The 20706-nt window shown below is 35.3% G+C and overlaps 1 protein-coding gene across 11 annotated transcripts in view; it reads right to left on the bottom strand.

The window, feature by feature from the left end:
- Window positions 1–1043: 1043 nt before the first annotated feature.
- LOC113154443 overlaps window positions 1044–20706 on the bottom strand; it is a 41946-nt gene continuing 22283 nt past the window's right edge. For 4 of the 11 annotated variants that reach the window (XM_026348647.1, XM_026348650.1, XM_026348651.1 and 1 more), the window contains 12 exons: window positions 4535–4831; window positions 4111–4407; window positions 3897–3953; window positions 3753–3827; window positions 3546–3626; window positions 3289–3390; window positions 2932–2950; window positions 2752–2771; window positions 2610–2650; window positions 2448–2514; window positions 2153–2190; window positions 1044–2062 (listed from right to left, as the gene is read on the bottom strand). In XM_026348647.1, coding sequence (XP_026204432.1) covers window positions 1955–2062; window positions 2153–2190; window positions 2448–2514; window positions 2610–2650; window positions 2752–2771; window positions 2932–2950; window positions 3289–3390; window positions 3546–3626; window positions 3753–3827; window positions 3897–3953; window positions 4111–4407; window positions 4535–4831 — 1202 coding nt within the window. In that variant the 3' untranslated portion in view covers window positions 1044–1954. Of the gene's footprint in view, window positions 2063–2152; window positions 2191–2447; window positions 2515–2609; window positions 2651–2751; window positions 2772–2931; window positions 2951–3288; window positions 3391–3545; window positions 3627–3752; window positions 3828–3896; window positions 3954–4110; window positions 4408–4534; window positions 4832–4937; window positions 5241–6044; window positions 6339–6559; window positions 6842–6968; window positions 7269–7401; window positions 7429–7583; window positions 7695–11580; window positions 12067–12539; window positions 12589–13165; window positions 13357–20706 lie in introns of those variants that run through there. The other 7 variants (XM_026348659.1, XM_026348661.1, XM_026348662.1 and 4 more) reach the window with 7 other exon arrangements.

The following is a 20706-nucleotide window of genomic DNA, read 5'->3' as shown; positions in this document are numbered from 1 at the left end:
CTTCCAGATTCCTTCTCTTTACACCAAACCTGCCCATCACCTCCTCATCACCTCTGTTGCCGTCACCAACATGCCCATTGAAGTCTGCTCCAACAACTAGTATCTTTGCTCTGGAGTCTCTCTATGACCTCATCAAACTTACTCCAGAATCTCTCCTTCTCTTCTAACTCACAGCCAAATTGTGGCGCATACCCACTGACTACATTCACCATCACCCCTTCAAGATGAAGCTTATAAACACATAGAGAACATGGCCAATCAGAAATGAATTTGCTCATTCTTCTGCAAGAGGCACTGCTGTACTAGGAAAAAAATTTGTAGCACTGAGACACACATCCATTCCTGCAGAAAAAAGAAATGATGTGGTGCAGCAAAGTAAAAATTAGATATATGGGAGTGCCTGGTGACTTTTGCAGATCATGTCACTGAATGTGTGCTGAGAGAAAGAAATATGTCTATAGTAAAAGTACATTTCCAAAAAAAATCTTTGCTCAAAGGATGATAAGATATGGAACATGTTGGTTGCTTTGTTGTGAGGAAAAACATTAAGACTAATGTAAACGTCTACAAAATGTGAAATGCACTTTTGTCATATATGAAAATGTACATCGTCATCATAGTTTTCATCTTTAAATTGTTTTTTTTTTGCGCAAAGACAACATATAATTTGAAGTTGCTTTATTCTGTCAGTTTCTTCTTGTTTTAAAGCAGAAGCCATTTTATACAAGCTAAAGATGCATGATGAAGATTTAACAGTGTGTTTAAGATGCTTTGATGTCTGCAGCCAAAATGTGTCAGAGTGAACACAAGCTCTCGACTGTATGTTTCAGAAAGCCGATCAATAAGTACATGTCTCATTTTCACTGTTGTGTTTCTGGTTGTGTGTGTACGCAACAACTACATTTCTAACAGTTTTTTAAGTTATCTGCCTCAAATACGTTTGCATTTAGTGATCCTGCACTGTTTGGTACAACACATTCTGGACTGATGCTGCTGGTTCATCAGAGATTATGGCATATAAATGGTGGATGTCAGACAAAAAGAAATAAACTGAACTGTAAAGTTTATTAGTATATATAACAAATATGGTTAATACTGTTCCTCATTTTTTACTTACATTTAGATTTTGAGAATCCTTTTACACTCCATTTTCACACAGTTTCACTTCCTCAGACCCATTGTTCTTCTTTGACAGAAGAGATCACAAACAAGCAGAACGACGTGACAACACTTCATTACATTGTTATCACAATATGCAGTATACCGTTTGTGTGATGTATTAGACATTTTCAGTTTAGCTCACAGTAAGGACTAGCACTTTAATCTGTACAAAGCCACAAACATTCACATTAATCCGCATTAATAACTTTAGTTTACAGTACCTTTAATTTTATCTCTAAATTCTGGATTTGCTGGAGTATTTCCAGTATCTGTTTCTAGAAGGCACAAATACATGTTATGTTAAAAATATACTTTACACTTAAATCACACACAACTCTATTTCCACAGTCTCTGTAATAAAAGAGTCACTTTGAATCTTTGAAAAACTGAATAATTACGTCACCTGATGGTTTTTTGATACATGGTCTCTACTTCAGGACACACAAGAGAGCTCAGGTCTTTTATGCTGGTGTTGTACAGGAAATAGAGCAGTATACTATAAGAATTACTAAATATTAAGTGGCAAACTGCGAAGCTGGAACATCTGCAGAGAATTACTCACACTTCCTGAGGTACATGAACAGAGACAACTCTAGTTCTTAAAGATGTGCACATTGAACTGATAATGAAATGATAATGTATTAATGTTGTTACATTAATACATGTAACCAATAAGTATTATATTGTAAGTATGATAAAAACACATCACAGTAGCATGGCAATGGTCAAGGCAGTATTAACCTTACAGTTGAACACTTATACATAGGCATGAATATATACAGCAGTCTGTGTTTCAGTGTTCCTGCAGGGTGCTGTATGTCATATCATTCAGAGCTGGTTGATGTCTTGGAGCTGGAGCTGGCTTGCTTGAGATTGAGTGGTAGAAATGGTAGGTGTCAGACTGGATAAAAGAGAGACATCAACGGTAAGAGCTATTTCAAGTATAGTGTCAAAGTATGTATGAACAGATATGTGCAAACATATTTAATACCTCATTTTGAGAGGCTTGTCTGTTCAGCCGCTTACAGTCTGAAAGTAAGAACAACACAGGATCAAGAAGTTTGACTTTTTATTGCATTGTCAATAAGATAACATTTACATTCATAAATCTTTACTGATTAAATACCCACTTGTAGAGGTTTTTGATATCAGCTACTAAAATATTATTATAGCACTCATGTCACTTAGACTAAAAATGCATCTAACTTACTTTGTTGTTGTGATTTTTGTTTTCAAGGCCAATGGACATGTTCAAAAACATCCATTTAGGAGAAAAAGCCTCTCACCTGTAGGACCGTAACCACCAGGAACTGGGCTGACCAAATGGTAGTCTTCATTACAATCTGCAGGTAACTAGTTGAGAAGGTGAGAGGAATTCATGAATGACTTCATACACTTTAAAACAAATTTAGATCATGTTATGGCTGAGGGAAACTTTATTTTATTACCAGTCCTCCATGATTAATGCTTGTCATATGTAAGAAGTCATCTGTAACAGAAGGTAAAACAATGAGTGATGCACTAGGTGACAAAAATATATAAACACTCTACTGTATATAAGATTAACTATCAATGCAGTGTGCACATTACCAGAGTTGTTTGCTTGTGGTCTGTAAGAAAACAAAGAGAAGGATAAAAGCAATGTGTGCTTGTTATTTAGAATGTGCTGTAGAAAACCAACTATACTGTAACATCCAGTAAACTATAACTTCAAGTAAAGAACAGTGAGAATACAGAGAAGATACATTTCAAACAGTAGTAATCTTTTACCTCGCATGAGAAGATTTTCCTAAAAATGCAAAAATAAAACATATATCAGCAAAGAAATCCACCACCCTTAATGCTTAGTATTGGATTGTGTGGAGTTCTTTCAGTAAAACACTTACTGTAATTTAATTTTGTTTGTTCATTATTTTGTTTTTTGACATATTTACATTCCCAAACTGGCAATAAGGCTTGGTTTTACGGATGATATTATAAGAATTATATTTAATAACTTCCTCCTGAAAATAGGTTTTGCTGTAGATTACTTTCACGTAATTGCGAACCTCATGTGCTTTAGGTAAATGTAGACCACTAGAAAAGTACAGAAGCTTTCTTGCACTTATAAATCAAAACAGTTATTACCACTATCTCTTTTTGCACAGAGAAGCGCCAGACACAGTGAGATAACACCCACAGTTACTCCAACACCACCCACAACAACAAGCAACTTCCACATCAATGTTCCTGTTGAAGGGAAAACAAAACGAGCCACAATCAACAGTCAGTTTCACTCACTGAAATAAAAATACTAAAGAAAGAAGATATTTATTGTAGCACTGTACGTACCATCCAATGTTCAATGCATCTCAGCATTTTTAATTTGTTACTAACAATCTCACCTGATCTATTGTTTCCTGGTGGTGGATTTATAGTTTTGTTAGAAGAAATCCATTCTGTAGTAGTCACCTCAGACTCAGAAACTGTTTGTTGCAAACAAAGAAAACAGACGAAAAGTTTTGTTTATTTCAATTAAAAATGAAACTTGAGAGTTTGAGTTTGAGACTTATTTTAAGTTATTAGTGTGACTTAATAGGAAACTTTGTCACCTGATGCTGGTTTTACTGATGTTAGAGGCATAGACACTGATATACCCGTGTAACTTGGTATATTAGAAATCTCTCCTGTGGATTATAAGCTTTTTAAAAGTTCAAAATAACGCATACAATATGTTATATACGAGATGTACCTACCTGTGACCATAGTAGATGTTGGCATAGTCTGGGTCATGTTGGACTGTATTTCTGCCACTTGTACAGTATGTGACCACACATAGGAGAAAATACAAATGACAGAATCCAATACCCCTTATTGTAGGGCGTCACCACTGTATTGAAAGCCATCATGCTATTTGTGGAAATATTGAATCACATTAGCAATAAAAAATATGCCAGTGCAGTCACTTACGTTGTATGATGATGGAGGATATGTTACTGTGTAGAGACTGATGCAGTGCTCCTCTTTTCTCCACAGTATAATAACATGTAACTTCAACTTCAGCTGGTGAACTCTGACGTGTCATCTTCATCAGTTCAGCTCCTGAAAGTTTCTTCAGACAAGAGACGAATGTGGACGTTTGTTCCCTCACAAAGTAGAAATGACACTGATCCACAGAAACAGATGATGGAGTCTGACAGTTCAGTGTGACTGAGTCTGTTTCTGTGATCAATGGTAGACTCACTGTCAGTTTAGGTGGATGGAGACCTGAAAAATTAAAGCATTTATTTGATTAAATAACTAAAATCTGTAATGTATATCAGATATTTCTTGATAATACGGCAGTAGAAAGTAGATTTATGTACATTAGTACATGGGAATAGTATTGACTCACGGTTTATGATGATGGGCGATGTTTCACTGTCTGGAGATATAAATTGTAACTCTCCAAGGTTCACAGTGTAAGAACATTTCACTTTAACCTCAGCAGGTAACCTCTGGTTTGTCACCTTCATCAGCTCAGTCCCTGTTAGTGTCTGAAGACAAGATGAGTCTCCAATAGTTCTGAATCCTTTCAAAGTGATGAACTGACACTGATCCACAGAAACAGATGATGGAGTCTGACAGTTCAGTGTGACTGAGTCTGTTTCTGTGATCACTGGAGGATTCACTGTCAGTTTAGGTCGAGGAGCTGGAAGTTTAAAGAATATCTTTGATTAAATAAATAACGATTTTAAACATTTACTGATTAGAAAGATACCGTACAGTCATGGGTTGGTGGCAGAAAATTCACTCACGGTTTATGATGATGGACGATGTTTCACTGTCTGGAGATCTGGAAAACAACTGTTCGAACTTCACAGTATAGAAACATTTTACTTTAACCTCAGCAGGTAACCTCTTGTCTGTCATCATCATCATCAGCTCAGTCCCTGTTAGTGTCTGAAGACAAGATGAGTCTCCAATAGTTCTGAGTCCTTTCAAAGTGTTGAACTGACACTGATCCACAGAAACAGATGATGGAGTCTGACAGTTCAGTGTGACTGAGTCTGTTTCTGTGATCACTGGTGGATTCACTGTCAATTTGGGTCGAGGAGGAGCTGGAAGTTTAAACAAAAAAAGTAATTTTGAATGACAAAATCAGAAAAGCCATATGGTTGCATGTACATGAGTTCTTTCATATGATTATTTTTAGGTGGAAGAATCGCTGAAATTTAAAAGATAAAATTATATTAGATTCTATGATTAACTGTTGCATCTATAAAATTGCATTACACTTAAAATAGACTCCTTAAGAATAAATGTTAAACATAGACATTTAAACACTGCCTCTCTCTCACAGTGAACAGTTTTTCAAAAAGACACTCACACACACATCTTGCTTGTCTACAAATCACTTGACTGTACAATTACTAATTATTATTCTAGTAGTGGCTCATGTAGTCTCAAGCCTCTACATTTTAGTCATTTAGCAGACGCTTTTATCCAAAGCGACTTACAAGTAGGGTACAAGGGTAGGCAGGGTAAACATGAGGAGGTCTTGCCTAAAGAACCCTACTGGAGGTAGGCCGCAGCTGGGATTTGAACCCCAGTCTCCCACATGGGAGGCGATGATGTTACTACACTAACGAGCCGCTGGCCAGTTTTTTTCATTTTCATGTCAGACACAAGGGACTCTGACTCACATATCATCAACTGAGGCAGTTTGCTAAATGTTCCACATCTTACTTTTTTACATAGACTTTCTAAGACATTAATAGATAAAAACCCCTTTGAAAAGACACATGACAAAATCCAAGATCCCTTATTGTAGGGCATCACCACTATATTGAAAACCATTATGCTTGTTTGTTCAAATATTGTATCACATTAGTAATGAAAAATATGCCAACACAGTTACTTACGTTGTGTGATGATTGAGAGTATGTTACTGTGTGGAGATTGATACAGTGCTCCTCTTTTCTCTACAGTATAATAACATGTAACTTCAACATCAGCTGGTGAACTTTGATGTGTCATCTTCATCAGTTCAGCTCCTGAAAGTTTCTTCAGACAAGAGACGGATGTGGACGTTTGTTCCCTCACAAAGTAGAAATGACACTGAGTCACAGAAAAAGATGATGGAGTCTGACAGTTCAGTGTGACTGAGTCTGTTTCTGTTATCAATGGAGGATTCACTGTCAGTTCAGGCCGAGGAACTATGAGGTAAAATATGTTCAATTAGAGCATTGAATGCTACTTTGATCTAAGTCTGAACATGAATTGTAAACCACATAAAAAGTCAACTAACTGCATGTTAGCACCTTTTAAAATGACAAAATCTAACGCATATTGATCATTTTTCTCCAACTTGTTTTCAGAGCCACATTGTTGGTGCTGATATTACATATGATGATATCAGTCTGAAGTATTTACTCACGTTGTATCATGATGGAGGACATGCTACTTTCTGGAGACTGATATACTTCAAGGTAAAAACATGTCACTTTAACTTCAGCAGGTGAATTTTGATTTGTCATCATCAGAAGTTCAGTTCCTGTCAGTGTCTTCAGACAGGAGAAGGTTTTGGCAGGTTTTCCACTCATAAAATAGAAAAAACACTGAGTCACAGAAACAGATGATGGAGTCTGACAGTTCAGTGTGACTGAGTCTGTTTCTGTGATCACTGGAGGATTCACTGTCAGTTTAGGTGGATGGAGACCTGAAAAATTAAAGCGTTTATTTGATTAAATAACTAAAATCTGTAATGTATATCAGACATTTCTTGATAATACGGGAGTAGGAAGTAGTTTTATGTACATTAGTACATGGGAATAGTATTGACTTACGGTTTATGATGATGGACGATGTTTCACTGTCTGGAGATGTAGAAATTAACTGTCCGAGCTTCACAGTGTAGAAACATTTCACTTTAACCTCAGCAGGTAACTTCTGGTTTGTCACCTTCATCAGCTCAGTCCCTGTTAGTGTCTGAAGACAAGATGAGTCTCCAATAGTTCTGAGTCCTTTTAAAGTGATGAACTGACACTGATCCACAGAAACAGATGATGGAGTCTGACAGTTCAGTGTAACTGAGTCTGTTTCTGTGATCACTGGTGTATTCACTGTCAGTTTAGGTCGAAGAAGACCTGAAATTTTAAAGGTAAAAATATTAAATGAATAATAGTTGAGAAAATGTGTTTTAGTTTTTAAAAGACTGAGAGTAAAATATGTTACACAAAATAATCACAGAATTAGCTAATTACAAAAACAAAGCCTGACCTTGTGCTTTTATGTTGGAACATGAATCTGTTGGAAAAACAAGGTGTTAAAAGGTCTTTTTCAGCAGTAATTGCAAATTGTTAGTACTTCTGTCAACCTGATATAAAAGTGTATCCACAATGTAATACGGTATTTTGGCAGTAATGTCCAATTCAACAATTATATATATATATTTAACTTACATATTAGGACGACTAACAGCAGGTGTCGAGTCATGTTGAAGCTGCACCACCTGAACATCATGACTATGTTCAAAGACAACACTTTTCTATCTGATGACTCTGACTTCAACCTGCAGTAAAATGTTATTTTGCAGAAGTTCCCCTTCAGGAAAACCACAGCACGTATCAGAAGTGAATCGCACACACAGAAAGGTTGCACGCACACCTGATATAATAATAAATATAAATAAGCTGTCCAACTACAGTTTCCTCAAGGGGATCAATAAAGTATATTATTAAATATGATACGCATATTTTCTATTGTCTGTCATCTGTATTAGATTTTATATATTTGTAGATATAATTTTATATTTTAACTATTTTTAAGAGTTACTGCTCATTGCACTGAAGCATGACCCATTCACTTTAGGGGCCAAAAGCTATTTCAAATTAGGTCATGGGAGCTTTTCAAACCAAATTTATTTTCAGCTGGACCTGCACTGTATCATCCAGTGTAGAAAGAATGCAATAAATGACTTATGTTCCATTTACGTCTTTGTAAAAAGTTTTGATGTGTCTGTACTGCAGATGTCTGTCTACAAGGTCTGATGTGTTTGTGCTTGTCATAAATTAAATTGGTTTTAATGTGCCTTGTGACAAAAGTGATTCGGGAAGTAAATGTAAATCAAATAACATTTTTGTCAATAAGATTCAAATTGTTCATTGCATAAACATTATATTACTGTAATATTGGTCATAATGAATCTCTTAAAAACTCAAAGAGGAAATCATTGATGCTTTTGAAAGTTTTTTATTTTATTTGGTTTAATAGTTGGTAAGATGTGTAAAAATACAAAAGAAAAAGTGCAATCTCTAAATGTTATTTAAAATACAAAAGTAAAAGTATGCCACTAACAAAACAGTGTATTTTAAACAATGTATTTGTAATTTGTAATCAAAAAAAGAAATGAGTAAAGGTGGGGCTGATTTATACAACCTTATACCTTATAGAAGATTATTTCAAAAATGATACATCAGCATTTTGCATCTGAAAAAAATTTTATTTATTAATTATGCAAAAACATTACATGCATCAATTTCCTTCAATATTAGATAAGATACATTAAAATCAATAAGTGACTATGCACTTGGTTTAAAAACAGCTCATTGACTTTTCAGCTATCAGCTTTTTAATCTGCCCACATGTTGCTGTAGACCATGTCATTTTCTCAGAGATGGTAGCGTACACATGGTATATTTTAGACTAAAAAAAAGAAACCAATTCTAACTATAATCAGTTACTCACACACTGAAGCTCTTGTCTGCTCAGTTTCTAAGAACCTGCAAATAGAGAAAACTACGTGTTAAGAGTATTGTTTTTAGTTATGTGTATTAAATAATAAGTTACAGAGAAGTGAAAAGGGACCAGACTGTGGCTTTCATTATTACCTGCATGGGACTTAAGTAAGTTGCTTCACTGGAAAGGAAAGGTACAAATCTTAAATCTTTAATACACAGTTTAGTTTAGTTTAGTTTAGTTTAGTTTAGTTTAGTTTAGTTTAGTTTAGTTTAGTTTAGTTTAGTTTAGTTTAGTTCATATGTAAAAAGTATGTTAATGTTGCTCAAACGATAACTCGTTGCAGCATATTCAATAGAAGAACAAGGAAAAATACTACTTCTAGAGTGTTTAGATAAACACTAAGATAAACAACTTCTAGAGTGTTTAAGTAATTATAGATTACACTTAATGCTGAGTTTGGCAGGGTTACAGAAAATAAGGTGAGGTGTAACATGATAAATATATCATCTACTGCAAGGCATCGTTCCACTTTTGTTGCACTCCTAGAGCGACTGTTTTATCTCCCAATGCCACATTCATATGAATTAAGTTAGTAGAGATAATCTCTGTACTTGCAGAGCTGAAATTAGCAGTAATTGATTGTTTCCTAAAGACACAGAAAATATTATTAATTTGATTCATATACTTGAATGTTCTCTGAAAGGTTTTCTCATTTCCTGTGATCTTTCCCCTGTCGCTGTCTAACAAAAGATTAATATACCTGACACTGGTTTAGTCAGAAAAGTGGAAACTCCAGCTGGTTTAACAGTCTTCAATAGAAAGAGGAAACACATTTGTGAGTTTCAATTGTACAAACAGCATGAGAATAACCTAATTGTGGCGATGATCTTGCAGTATGAATATGGAGCTGCACAGTCACAGATGGCTCAGTAGCCCATGCTGACAACTGTTAAGTTGTGAGTCACAATTTCACAGCTTGACACAAAGTTGTAAATGTTGTCATACTGATCTTAGGTCAGCAGCTGCCTTCTGTACTTTTAGATCTTATCTATTTTTCGTATGAACCTGTTTGAACAGTTTGAAATGCATTAAGCTGAACGGAAATGTGGATAATAAAACCTTTCAAATATCAGTTAACTTGAATCTGATGTCACAGCGAAATTCAAACATTTCAAATGACAAACAGCTGAAGACAGATGCAAATGTGAAGGTACTATCATATGATATTGTGGCTATCATAGTGATGTGTGTTTAGATTAGTACATTCAGGAACTTCTGAGGGAGTAGTGTGTCACATACATGTGATGTAAAGTCATTGTAATATGCATGTGCACGTCTTTTTGGACGTACCAGTCAAGCTGTATCCATCACTACGACAAGACAAAGACTTGGGTTCATGTCCTGAGCTCTAACCACAGCTGGCATGTTTTTGTTGAACTAAATGGAGACTCTTAGCAAATCATCTATTGTGATAATAAACTGACAGTACCGCTGTTTGGTTGAGGTCCTTTTCCCCCAGATTGTTTTTAGAGCTGGAAGACTTCTTTCTCCAATGTACAAGATGCATTTGTATCATGCTTAACTAACTAGGCAAATAGCAAGTGAAAAAAAATCGATTCATAGCTCATGATCAAAATGGCCATTCATCTGCAGTTTTTGACCTTCAAAAATGTGAATTCAAAGTCATGAAATAAAACTTTCTGCATTTTTCAGTTAGATGCAGCAACAATTTTAAAGTATGGTCAGTATAGCAAAAGTCCAATTATCAGAGATTTTTGACTTCATTATTCAGCTTGCTGATTCAAGTGTAAAGTTTTAGTTTGATTTTGAATCATATCTCTCCTGTTGTTTTAGTCTTTCCCATCAGAATATTGTACACCACCAATTTACTTTGCACTACGATAACATATCAGAACACGTGAAAAACAGTGACTCACTGTGTACGGTAATGGAGCATGTGTCACTGTCTTCACACTTCACAGTGTAAAAACATTTCAGTTTAACCGCAGCAGGTGAGCCTGATGTGACCATGACAGCAGATGCGTCTCTGTCAGTGTCTGCAGGCAAGAGTTGGCTTTTCTGGTTTCTCCTCTATTAATATGAAAATAACAGTGATGCACAAAAATTAATAATGGAGTCTGACAGTACAGTGTTACTGAGTGTGTCTCTGTGATCATTTGTTTGTTCGCTGCCAGTTTAGGGGGAAGAAGAGCTGAAAATTTAAAGGTAAACACATGTTAGTTTAAACACTCAATTTTTGCATCAGTGTGATTAAAATGAATTAGCTTTAGCTGGTACTACACCATATTAAAAATGTAATAATAATCTAACATAATCTAGGTTGTTTAGGATGTTTTACTTACAAATGAGGATGACAAAGGACAGCTATGATAAAGCTGAAAAGAAAGTCCTCTAACGAAGATAAAGATGAGTCTGACTACATGAACTTTGACAGTTTTTACAGTTTGTTCTCAGGAAACCACAGCGAGTACCAGAAGTGAATAAGACACACAGAAAGGCACACTGTACATCCTTTACCACCTAGTACATGCTTTATTTAAAAAAAAGCAAGTTTGTTCACTTTAGTTTATTTGCTTTTCCCCAATATCACTAATTCTTTAATTAGTGATATTGTGTGTCACTCATGTACACACACATCTGTTATTTTGATGTTTTTATACGCTCTAAATCAACATGTTATTTCCCTTTTAATATTCATTTTAAACAGAATCAGAATGAGTTTTATTAGCTATTAATGCAAGCATACAAAGAATGCGATTTTGTATTAGCTTCCACAATGTACATATAAGACAAGAAAATAACTGAACAAAGAGTAAACAAGTAAACAAAAACAGCAGCAGGACATTTTGAACAGAACTATTTACATTGAGAGGTATAGTAAGCTTTCCTTATTGTTTTATTTTGACTTATGTTTTGCTTGTAGAGTGTTTTGTGTGGACATCTAACTGTGAATTACATACATATAAAGTACATGTGTGAAAAACTGTTTGTGTTTAAAGAGCTAAACTAAATCAATAGGATTAAGATGAAGTCATTACTTAAGGAAAGTTTACTAAAGCTACAGATGATGCCACAAAGTTTGCTGGTGTAACAATTTAAATACATAAGAAAAAGAAACTTGGATTTGAGAATGACAAAGTGATGTCCTCTGTATCTCTGAAGGCTGCTGCAGTTGTTGTCACTCTATGAACAACAAGGAGACATTGCAGAGTGAATATTGGATTTTTTATTATTTTGTATATTTGTTATGACAGTATTTTTAATACTAGGTCTTGCCTTTTCAAACTCTGTTCACTTTAAGGCATTTTGACAGAAATCGCAGCACCTAATGACCAATCAGCATTTTATTTTTTTTAGTTTCCGATCTACCACTGCAAAGGGCCTCATGATTTGACTGGACAAGTAATAAAGGGTTTGCTCAGTCAATACAGCATAAATCCATTTAGTGAAATACTATAACCATTGCCACATTCTCTTTTAGGTGTTCTCTCTAAGAACATTATTCAGTTCAATTCAATTTATTTATATAGCATCAAATTACAACAGATGTTATCTCAAAGCGCTTTACAGTGTAAGATTAGTTTACAGCGTAAGATTTACAACATATGACTGTAAACAATTATTTTGCTACATTCAGAGAGAAGAGGGCCACTTACCAATGTTGCATTGATAGGTGACATTACTGTAGGTTTCATCATAATCACTCTGCAAATAAATTCATAAAATGTAAGACAGGACTTGAGTGAGAAATGTTTTATTTGAAACTGAATAATCACTTCATGGAGGAAACATTAAGTAGAATTAGGAGGACTCATACCATATATCCCCAGTCACCTAATACACAAACCAAAACAGAGTTTCCCATTCAAACAACTACAGTGGAGATGGACTTGACATGTATAACTAACAGCAGATGAGATTGAGATGATGATTGCAGTGAATTTTTAAAGAAACTCATACATTTAGATTTTCCAGTGATGTTGTCCTTTGTGCTAAAGAAAAAAAAGAAAAGAAAGGTTTTCACTGCAGATGAAATTAAAAACATAGTACACATGTTTAAAAGAATATAGAGCTCACCACAAACATCACTAGACCGTGTGACTGAGAAGTATTAATTTCACTTAAGTTATCTGATAAAGAAATAAGATTCCTTACATCTTGGAAGCACAGTTTTCTAGAAAGTTTGAAAAATACTAATAATTAATCAGTGATAATTTACATCAAGAAAGATCATTAATCACTAATGAAACAGTAATAATGGAAGCAACTGTCATTTTTTTCAAACTTTCTATCATGGTCAACACACGTTAACATTTTGAAGCCATATGTAATACAAATAACAATGACAAACAGGGTTTAAAAGGTGAATATTTTTCCAATACTTACCAATGCTGGCTTGATTAAAGAGAAGTGTCAAGCCAAGCAGGACAACAGTCACAGTCACAACTGCTCCAATCGTCCTTATCACCGTCTCTGCATTAAAAAATGGCGCCTTTAACACAATGGAACCATAGAGAACTGAAATTTTAACAAATCCACCTCTGGAACCTGCTAAGCAGAATATCCTTCAGTGTGAAGACAGCAAGCACAGGAGGTGGTTCCTTATGGTTAATAATAAACTACCCCAAAGATCATCTTAGTAGGAATTCCGTTTTTTTCCATGACACACACAAAATTGGGGTACCTGTATCAAAATGGCTGTAATATCTAAAAATAATGCAGCATCTTTATCAAACTGAAATCAAATTATTGACGACACATCTGGAATGTTCCATTTCAGATTCAATGCAGTGATCTACAGAAGCTGGATGACAAATAAACTAATGATTGTTCCATTATTTATTGACCTATCTGTACATATTAAAGATCATTTATTTAAACATTTTATTTGAAATTAGGTAAGTGCTGTTTATAAAATGCACAATGAAAATTAAATTCACATTTTTCTATTTTAATAAAAGACATTTTCATTATAATTTTCTCTGATTTAGCATTTTCTTAATTGACTTTCAAATTAATCCCTCCCACAAGTAATGGAAAAGATAATTTCACATGTTGTATAAAGGATATGACCTAACAAAAAAGTGCCCATATGATGTCCCTTTTGAGGCTTAAACAGGTCCTTAAAGTCCCCAAATGTGCCTATAAACTGTCATGGTGAATAGCAGTGTAGTTTACCAAGATCCAATCCAATGCTGCAATAAAAATACTTTTACAAGTTTCACTAATTTCAACAAGCTAACCCCAGTAAACGAGCAAGGAAAAAAACACTCAGTGTTTGTTACACTTTCAGCTTCAAACTTTGAATGGGCCCTAGGTTTAGGTCACAGTCAGAATCAGTCCATCTTTGAGCTTCAGTCTTGAAATTAATTCAGCAGGCACAAACAGGTTGGAACTTTAGATACACCCACCTATACTGTACTAAACCCCAGTGTCAAAAACAAATAAATCCAAAGTTTGTTCAGATGAAGAAAGAAAATAAACTTCTGTGCTTCTCCATATACCAAAAAGGTGAGCAGTGTCCATGTTTTGTGCTCTGCTGCCACTGTTTGCTGTTTTCAGAGTGAGTCAGCTGTAACCAGGAAAACCAATGTCTAACTGCTGTTCAGCCGACGTTGTCATGGGCAGTGTTTGGATACTTGGTATGTGGCTACATGAATATAAATGTACCAAAATAACCAAAAAGTTAATGTTGCATAATATGGGCACTTAAAATAATGTTTAATATTTATGCAGCCTGGGTGACCAGTTTGCAAAATGTTTTGAACTGAAAATTATTTAACAGAAAGTACCACTGTACCTAAACTGTTTTAAGGGATAAAGAGAGCAGGCTAACTTCAAAAGATGTAATAATTTTTAATGTTAATAGGTTTTTGTTAAACTAATTAAAGATTAGATTTGATTAGGTTTAATCACCAGATGATGGATTCATACCACTTGTGTCAGTAGAGGTCAAAGCTACTGTGAGTAAATATATTATCTGAAAGGTCAGTAGGAAAATTGAAAACATGAATAATCACCTGCTGCTGGATTCACAGATGTTAGCAAAGTAGAGACAGAACTACCAGGGTCACTTGGCACACAGATAGTTTGACCTGCAGAACTGAAAAAAGTACATTTCAATATCTTTATATAAAAATATCATATTTTATGATCAACTTTTAATTTCAGTAATATCGGAACATCTGATGTAGTTTTCATCTACACTAAAATTAGATTTTCATACATTTTGTCAAATGTGAGCACACATGGACTACACAGTTTGATTAAAAATTATATTTTTTGTCATCTTCAATGGATTAATGTACTCACATGTATCAATATTCCAAACAGTTAATCTTTGATGCATCTAAAGCCAGTTTAAATGCATCAAATACATTTTATACCCTGATAAACATTAAATAATTATTTTAAATCTGTTTTCTTTCCACTGTTTGGTTGAACATCAATTATTACTTAGTGGCACATCATTAGTACATGGGAATAGTATTGACTCACAGTTTATAGTGATGGAGGATACGTTACTGTGTAGAGATTGATACAGTGCTCCTCTTTTCTCCACAGTATAATAACATGTTATTTCTACTTCAGCTGGTGAACTTTGATGTGTCATCATCATCAGTTCAGCTCCTGAAAGTTTCTTCAGACAAGAAACGAATGTGGACGTTTGTTCCCTCACAAAGTAGAAATGACACTGATCCACAGAAACAGATGATGGAGGAGTTCAGTGTGACTGGGTCTATTTCTGTGATCACTGCTGGATTCACTGTCAGTTCAGGCCGAGGAACTAAAAAGGTAAAATATCCGTTGAATTAGAGCATTGAATGCTACATTGATCTAAATCGGAACATGAATTTAAAACCACAAAAAAGTCAAGTAGCTTATATTATAATGTATTCATTATAATATATATTATAATATAAGAATATATTATATTATATTATAATGATATATTATTTATCTTTGATTAAATAAATTTTAAAGATTTTAAATATTTACTGATTTACTGATTAGAAAGATACTGTACAGTTATAGGTTCATGGCAGAAAATTCACTCACGGTTTATGGTGATGGACGATGTTTCACTGTCTGGAGATGTAGAAATTAACAGTTTGAACTTCACAGTATAGAAACATGTCACTTCAAATAATGATTCTACACATTTACTGATTAGCAAGTTACTGTACAATTATAGGTTCAAAGTGTTGAACTGACACTGATCCACAGAAACATATGATGGACTCTGACAGTTCAGTGTAACTAATTCTGTTTCTGTGATCACTCGTGGATTCACTGTCAGTTTGGGTTTCAAAAGAAAAGCTGAAAATTTAAACAAAAAAATGAATTTTAAATGACAAATTGAAAAAAGCATAGGAAGTCATATGGTTGCATCTACAGTGGAAAGAAAAGCTTTTGGAATTTCATGGTTTTCTGCATTAATTTGTCATAAAATGTGCTCCGATCTTCATCTAACTCACAACAATACAAAAACACAGTCTGCTGAAAATAATACTACACAAACATTATATGTTTTCATGTTTTTATTGAATATAACATGTAAACATTCACAGTGTAGGGTGGAAAAAGTATGTGAACCCCTAGCCTAATGACTTCTCCAAGAGCTAATTCGAGCCAGGAGTGAGCCAACCTCGAGTTCAATCAGTGTGATGATATTGGATGTGTTGCTGAAAGTTGTCCTGCCCTTTAAAAACACACACTTGTTTTGGGTTTACTGTTGCAGCACTGTTGCTACTCTCCCTAGGCGTGGTCGTCCTGTAAAGATGACTGCAAGAGCACAGCGCAGAATGCTGAATGAGGTGAAGAAGAATCCTAGAGTGTCAGCTAAAGACTTACAGAAATATCTGGCACATGCTAACATTTTTGTTGACACATATAGAATAAGAAAAACATTAAACAAGAATGGAGTACATGGGAGGACACCATGTTTGAAGTTTGCAAAAGAGCACCTGGATGTTCCACAGCACTACTGGCAAAATATTCTGTGGACAGATGAAACCAAAAATGAGTTGTTTGGAAAAAACACACAACACTATGTGTGAAGGAAAAAGACACAGCACACCAACATCAAAACCTCATACCCACTGTAAAACATGGTGGAGGACGCATCATGGTTTGGGGCTGCTTTGCTGCCTCAGGGCCTGGACGGATTGTTGTCATTAATGGAAAATGAATTCCAGAGTTTATCAAGACATTTTACAGGAAAACGTAAGACCATCTGTCCGCCAACCGAAGTAATTCAAGTAATTAAAAAAAAGAATAGCTTCAACAGAACAAAATACGCCCTCTGGAGTCCTGACCTCAACCCAATTGAAATGCTGTGGCATGACCTTAAGAGAGCCATTCACACCAGACATCCCAACAATATTGCTACACTGAAACAGTTTTGTGAAGAGGAGTGGTCCAAAGTTACTCCAGATTATTGGAAGGACCCAAAGGAGGGTCAACCATTTATTAAGTCCAAAGGTTCACATACTTTTTCCACCCTGCACTGTGAATGTTTACATGCTATGTTCAATAAAAACATGAAAACATATATATTGTTTGTGTAGTATTATTTTCAGCAGACTGTGTTTTTGTATTGTTGTGAGTTAGATGAAGATTAGATCACATTTTATGACAAATTAATGCAGAAAACCATGAAATTCCAAAAGGTTCACAAAGTTTTTCTTGCCACTGTATAGTAGTTCTTTCACCGGTTAATTTAGGTGGATGCTGCTGTTCCTAAGGTGGCTGTTATACATTATGTGATTCTATTGGTTGTTTTTTTTTATTGTTTAGTGTACATAGTGAGTTTAGAGGGGAACACTGGGAGAAAGAGGTGGTAATTTCTGAGTAGTAAAAACTGGACTGAATCCTGCTGTCACTGTTTTTGTGTTGGAGAATAAAATAAAAAGAGTTGTTCACTCAGAAGCTTGTCACATTATATTAGATCCTATGATTAATTGTTGCATCTGTAAAATTGCATTACACTTAAAATAGACTCCTTAAGAATAAATGTTAAACATAGAAAGTCTAGAAAAATATTAAGAGTACTCTGATTTATCATTGTAATTTTACAACACTGTCACTGTCAGTTTGGGTGGATGGAGACCTGAAAAATTAAAGCATTTATTTGATTAAATAACTCAAATCTCTAATGTATTTCAGATATTTCATGATAATACGGTAGTAGAAAGTAGTAAATTCACTCACGGTTTACGGTGATGGACGATGTCTCACTGTCTGGAGATATAAAATGTAACTCTCCAAGCTTCACAGTGTAAGAACATTTCACTTTAACCACAGCAGGTAACCTCTGGTTTGTCACCTTCATCAGCTCAGTCCCTGTTAGTGTCTGAAGACAAGATGAGTCTCCAAGAGTTCTGAGTCCTTTCAAAGTGTTGAACTGACACTGATCCACAGAAACAGATGATGGAGTCTGACAGTTCAGTGTGACTGAGTCTGTTTCTGTGATCACTGGTGGATTCACTGTCAATTTGGGTAGAGGAGGAGCTGGAAGTTTAAAGAATATCTTTGATTAAATAAATAACGATTTTAAACATTTACTGATTAGAAAGATACTGTACAGTCATGGGTTCATGGCAGAAAATTCACTCACGGTTAATAGTGATGGACAATGTTTTACTGTCTGGAGATGTAGAAATTAACTGTTTGAGCTTCACAGTATAGAAACATTTCACTTTAACCTCAGCAGGTAACCCTTGGTTTGTCACCTTCATCAGCTCAGTCCCTGTTAGTGTCTGAAGACAAGATGAGTTTCCAATAGTTCTGAGTCCTTTCAAAGTTTTGAACTGACACTGATCCACAGAAACAGATGATGGAGTCTGACAGTTCAGTGTGACTGAGTCTGTTTCTGTGATCACTGGTGGATTCACTGTCAGTTTGGGTGGAGGAGGAGCTGGAAGTTTAAACAAAAAAGGAATTCTGATTTACTAAATCAGAAAAGCCATATGGTTGCCTGTACATGAGTTCTTTCATATAATTAATTTAGGTGGAAGAATAGCTGAAATTTAAAAGATCCACTCACACACACATCTTGCTTGTCTACAAATCACTTGACTGTACAATTACTAATTATTATTCTAGTAGTGGCTCATGTAGTCTCAAGCCTCTACATATTAGTCATTTAGCAGACGCTTTTATCCAAAGCGACTTACAAGTAGGGTACAAGGGTAGGCAGGGTAAACATGAGGAGGTCTTGCCTAAGGACCCCTACTGGAGGTAGGCTGCAGCTGGGATTTGAACCCCAGTCTGCCACATGGGAGGCGGTGATGTTACTACACTAACCAGCCGCTGGCCAGTTTTTTTCATTTTCATGTCAGACACAAGTGACTCTGACTCACATGTCATCAACTGAGGCAGTTTGTCAAATGTTCCACATCTTACTTTTTACATAGACTTTCTAAGACATTAATAGATAAAATTACCTTTGAAAAGACACATGACAAAATCCAAGACTCCTTATTGTAGGGCGTCACCACTATATTGAAAACCATTATGCTTGTTTGTGCAAATATTGTATCACATCAGTAATGAAAAATATGCCAACACAGTTACTTACGTTGTGTGATGATTGAGAATATGTTACTGTGTGGAGATTGATACAGTGCTCCTCTTTTCTCTACAGTATAATAACATGTAACTTCAACATCAGCTGGTGAACTTTGATGTGTCATCTTCATCAGTTCAGCTCCTGAAAGTTTCTTCAGACAAGAGACGAATGTGGAAGTTTGTTCCCTCACAAAGTAGAAATGACACTGAGTCACAGAAACAGATGATGGAGTCTGACAGTTCAGTGTGACTGAGTCTGTTTCTGTTATCAATGGTAGACTCACTGTCAGTTTAGGCCGAGGAACTAAAAAGGTAAAATATGTTCAATTAGAGCATTGAAAGCTGCATTGATCTAAGTCTGAACATGAATTTAAAATCACAAAAAAGTAAACTAACTGCATGTTAGCACCTTTTAAAATGACAAAATCTAATGTACATTGATCATTTTATCCAACTTGTTTTCAGAGTCACATTGTTGGTGCTGATATTACACATGATGATATCAGTCTAAAGTATTAACTCACATTGTATTTTGATGGAGGACATGCTACTTTCTGGAGACTGATATACCACAAGGTAAAAACATGTCACTTCAACTTCAGCAGGTGAATTTTGATTTGTCATCATCAGAAGTTCAGTTCAGTTCCTGTCAGTGTCTTCAGACAGGAGAAGGTTTTGGCAGGTTTTCCACTCATAAAATAGAAAAAACACTGAGTCACAGAAACAGATGATGGAGTCTGACAGTTCAGTGTGACTGAGTCTGTTTCTGTGATCACTGGAGGATTCACTGTCAGTTTCGGTGGATGGAGACATGAAAAAGTAAAGAGTTTATTTGATTAAATAACTCAAATCTGTAATGTATATCAGACATTTCATGATAATACGGGTAGTAGAAAGTAGTTTTGTGTACATTAGTACATGGGAATAGTATTGACTTACGGTTTATGATGATGGACGATGTTTCACTGTCTGGAGATGTAGAAATTAACTGTCCGAGCTTCACAGTGTAGAAACATTTCACTTTAACCTCAGCTGGTAACTTCTGGTTTGTCACCTTCATCAGCTCAGTCCCTGTTAGTGTCTGAAGACAAGATGAGTCTCCAAGAGTTCTGAGTCCTTTCAAAGTGTTGAACTGACACTGATCCACAGAAACAGATGATGGAGTCTGACAGTTCAGTGTGACTGAGTCTGTTTCTGTGATCACTGGTGGATTCACTGTCAGTTTAGGTCGAAGAAGACCTGAAATTTTAA

Source organism: Anabas testudineus, chromosome 5 (genome assembly GCF_900324465.2).
Source record: "Anabas testudineus chromosome 5, fAnaTes1.2, whole genome shotgun sequence".
Lineage (NCBI taxonomy): Eukaryota > Metazoa > Chordata > Actinopteri > Anabantiformes > Anabantidae > Anabas > Anabas testudineus.
This window is presented reverse-complemented; position numbering and strand designations above follow the sequence as displayed.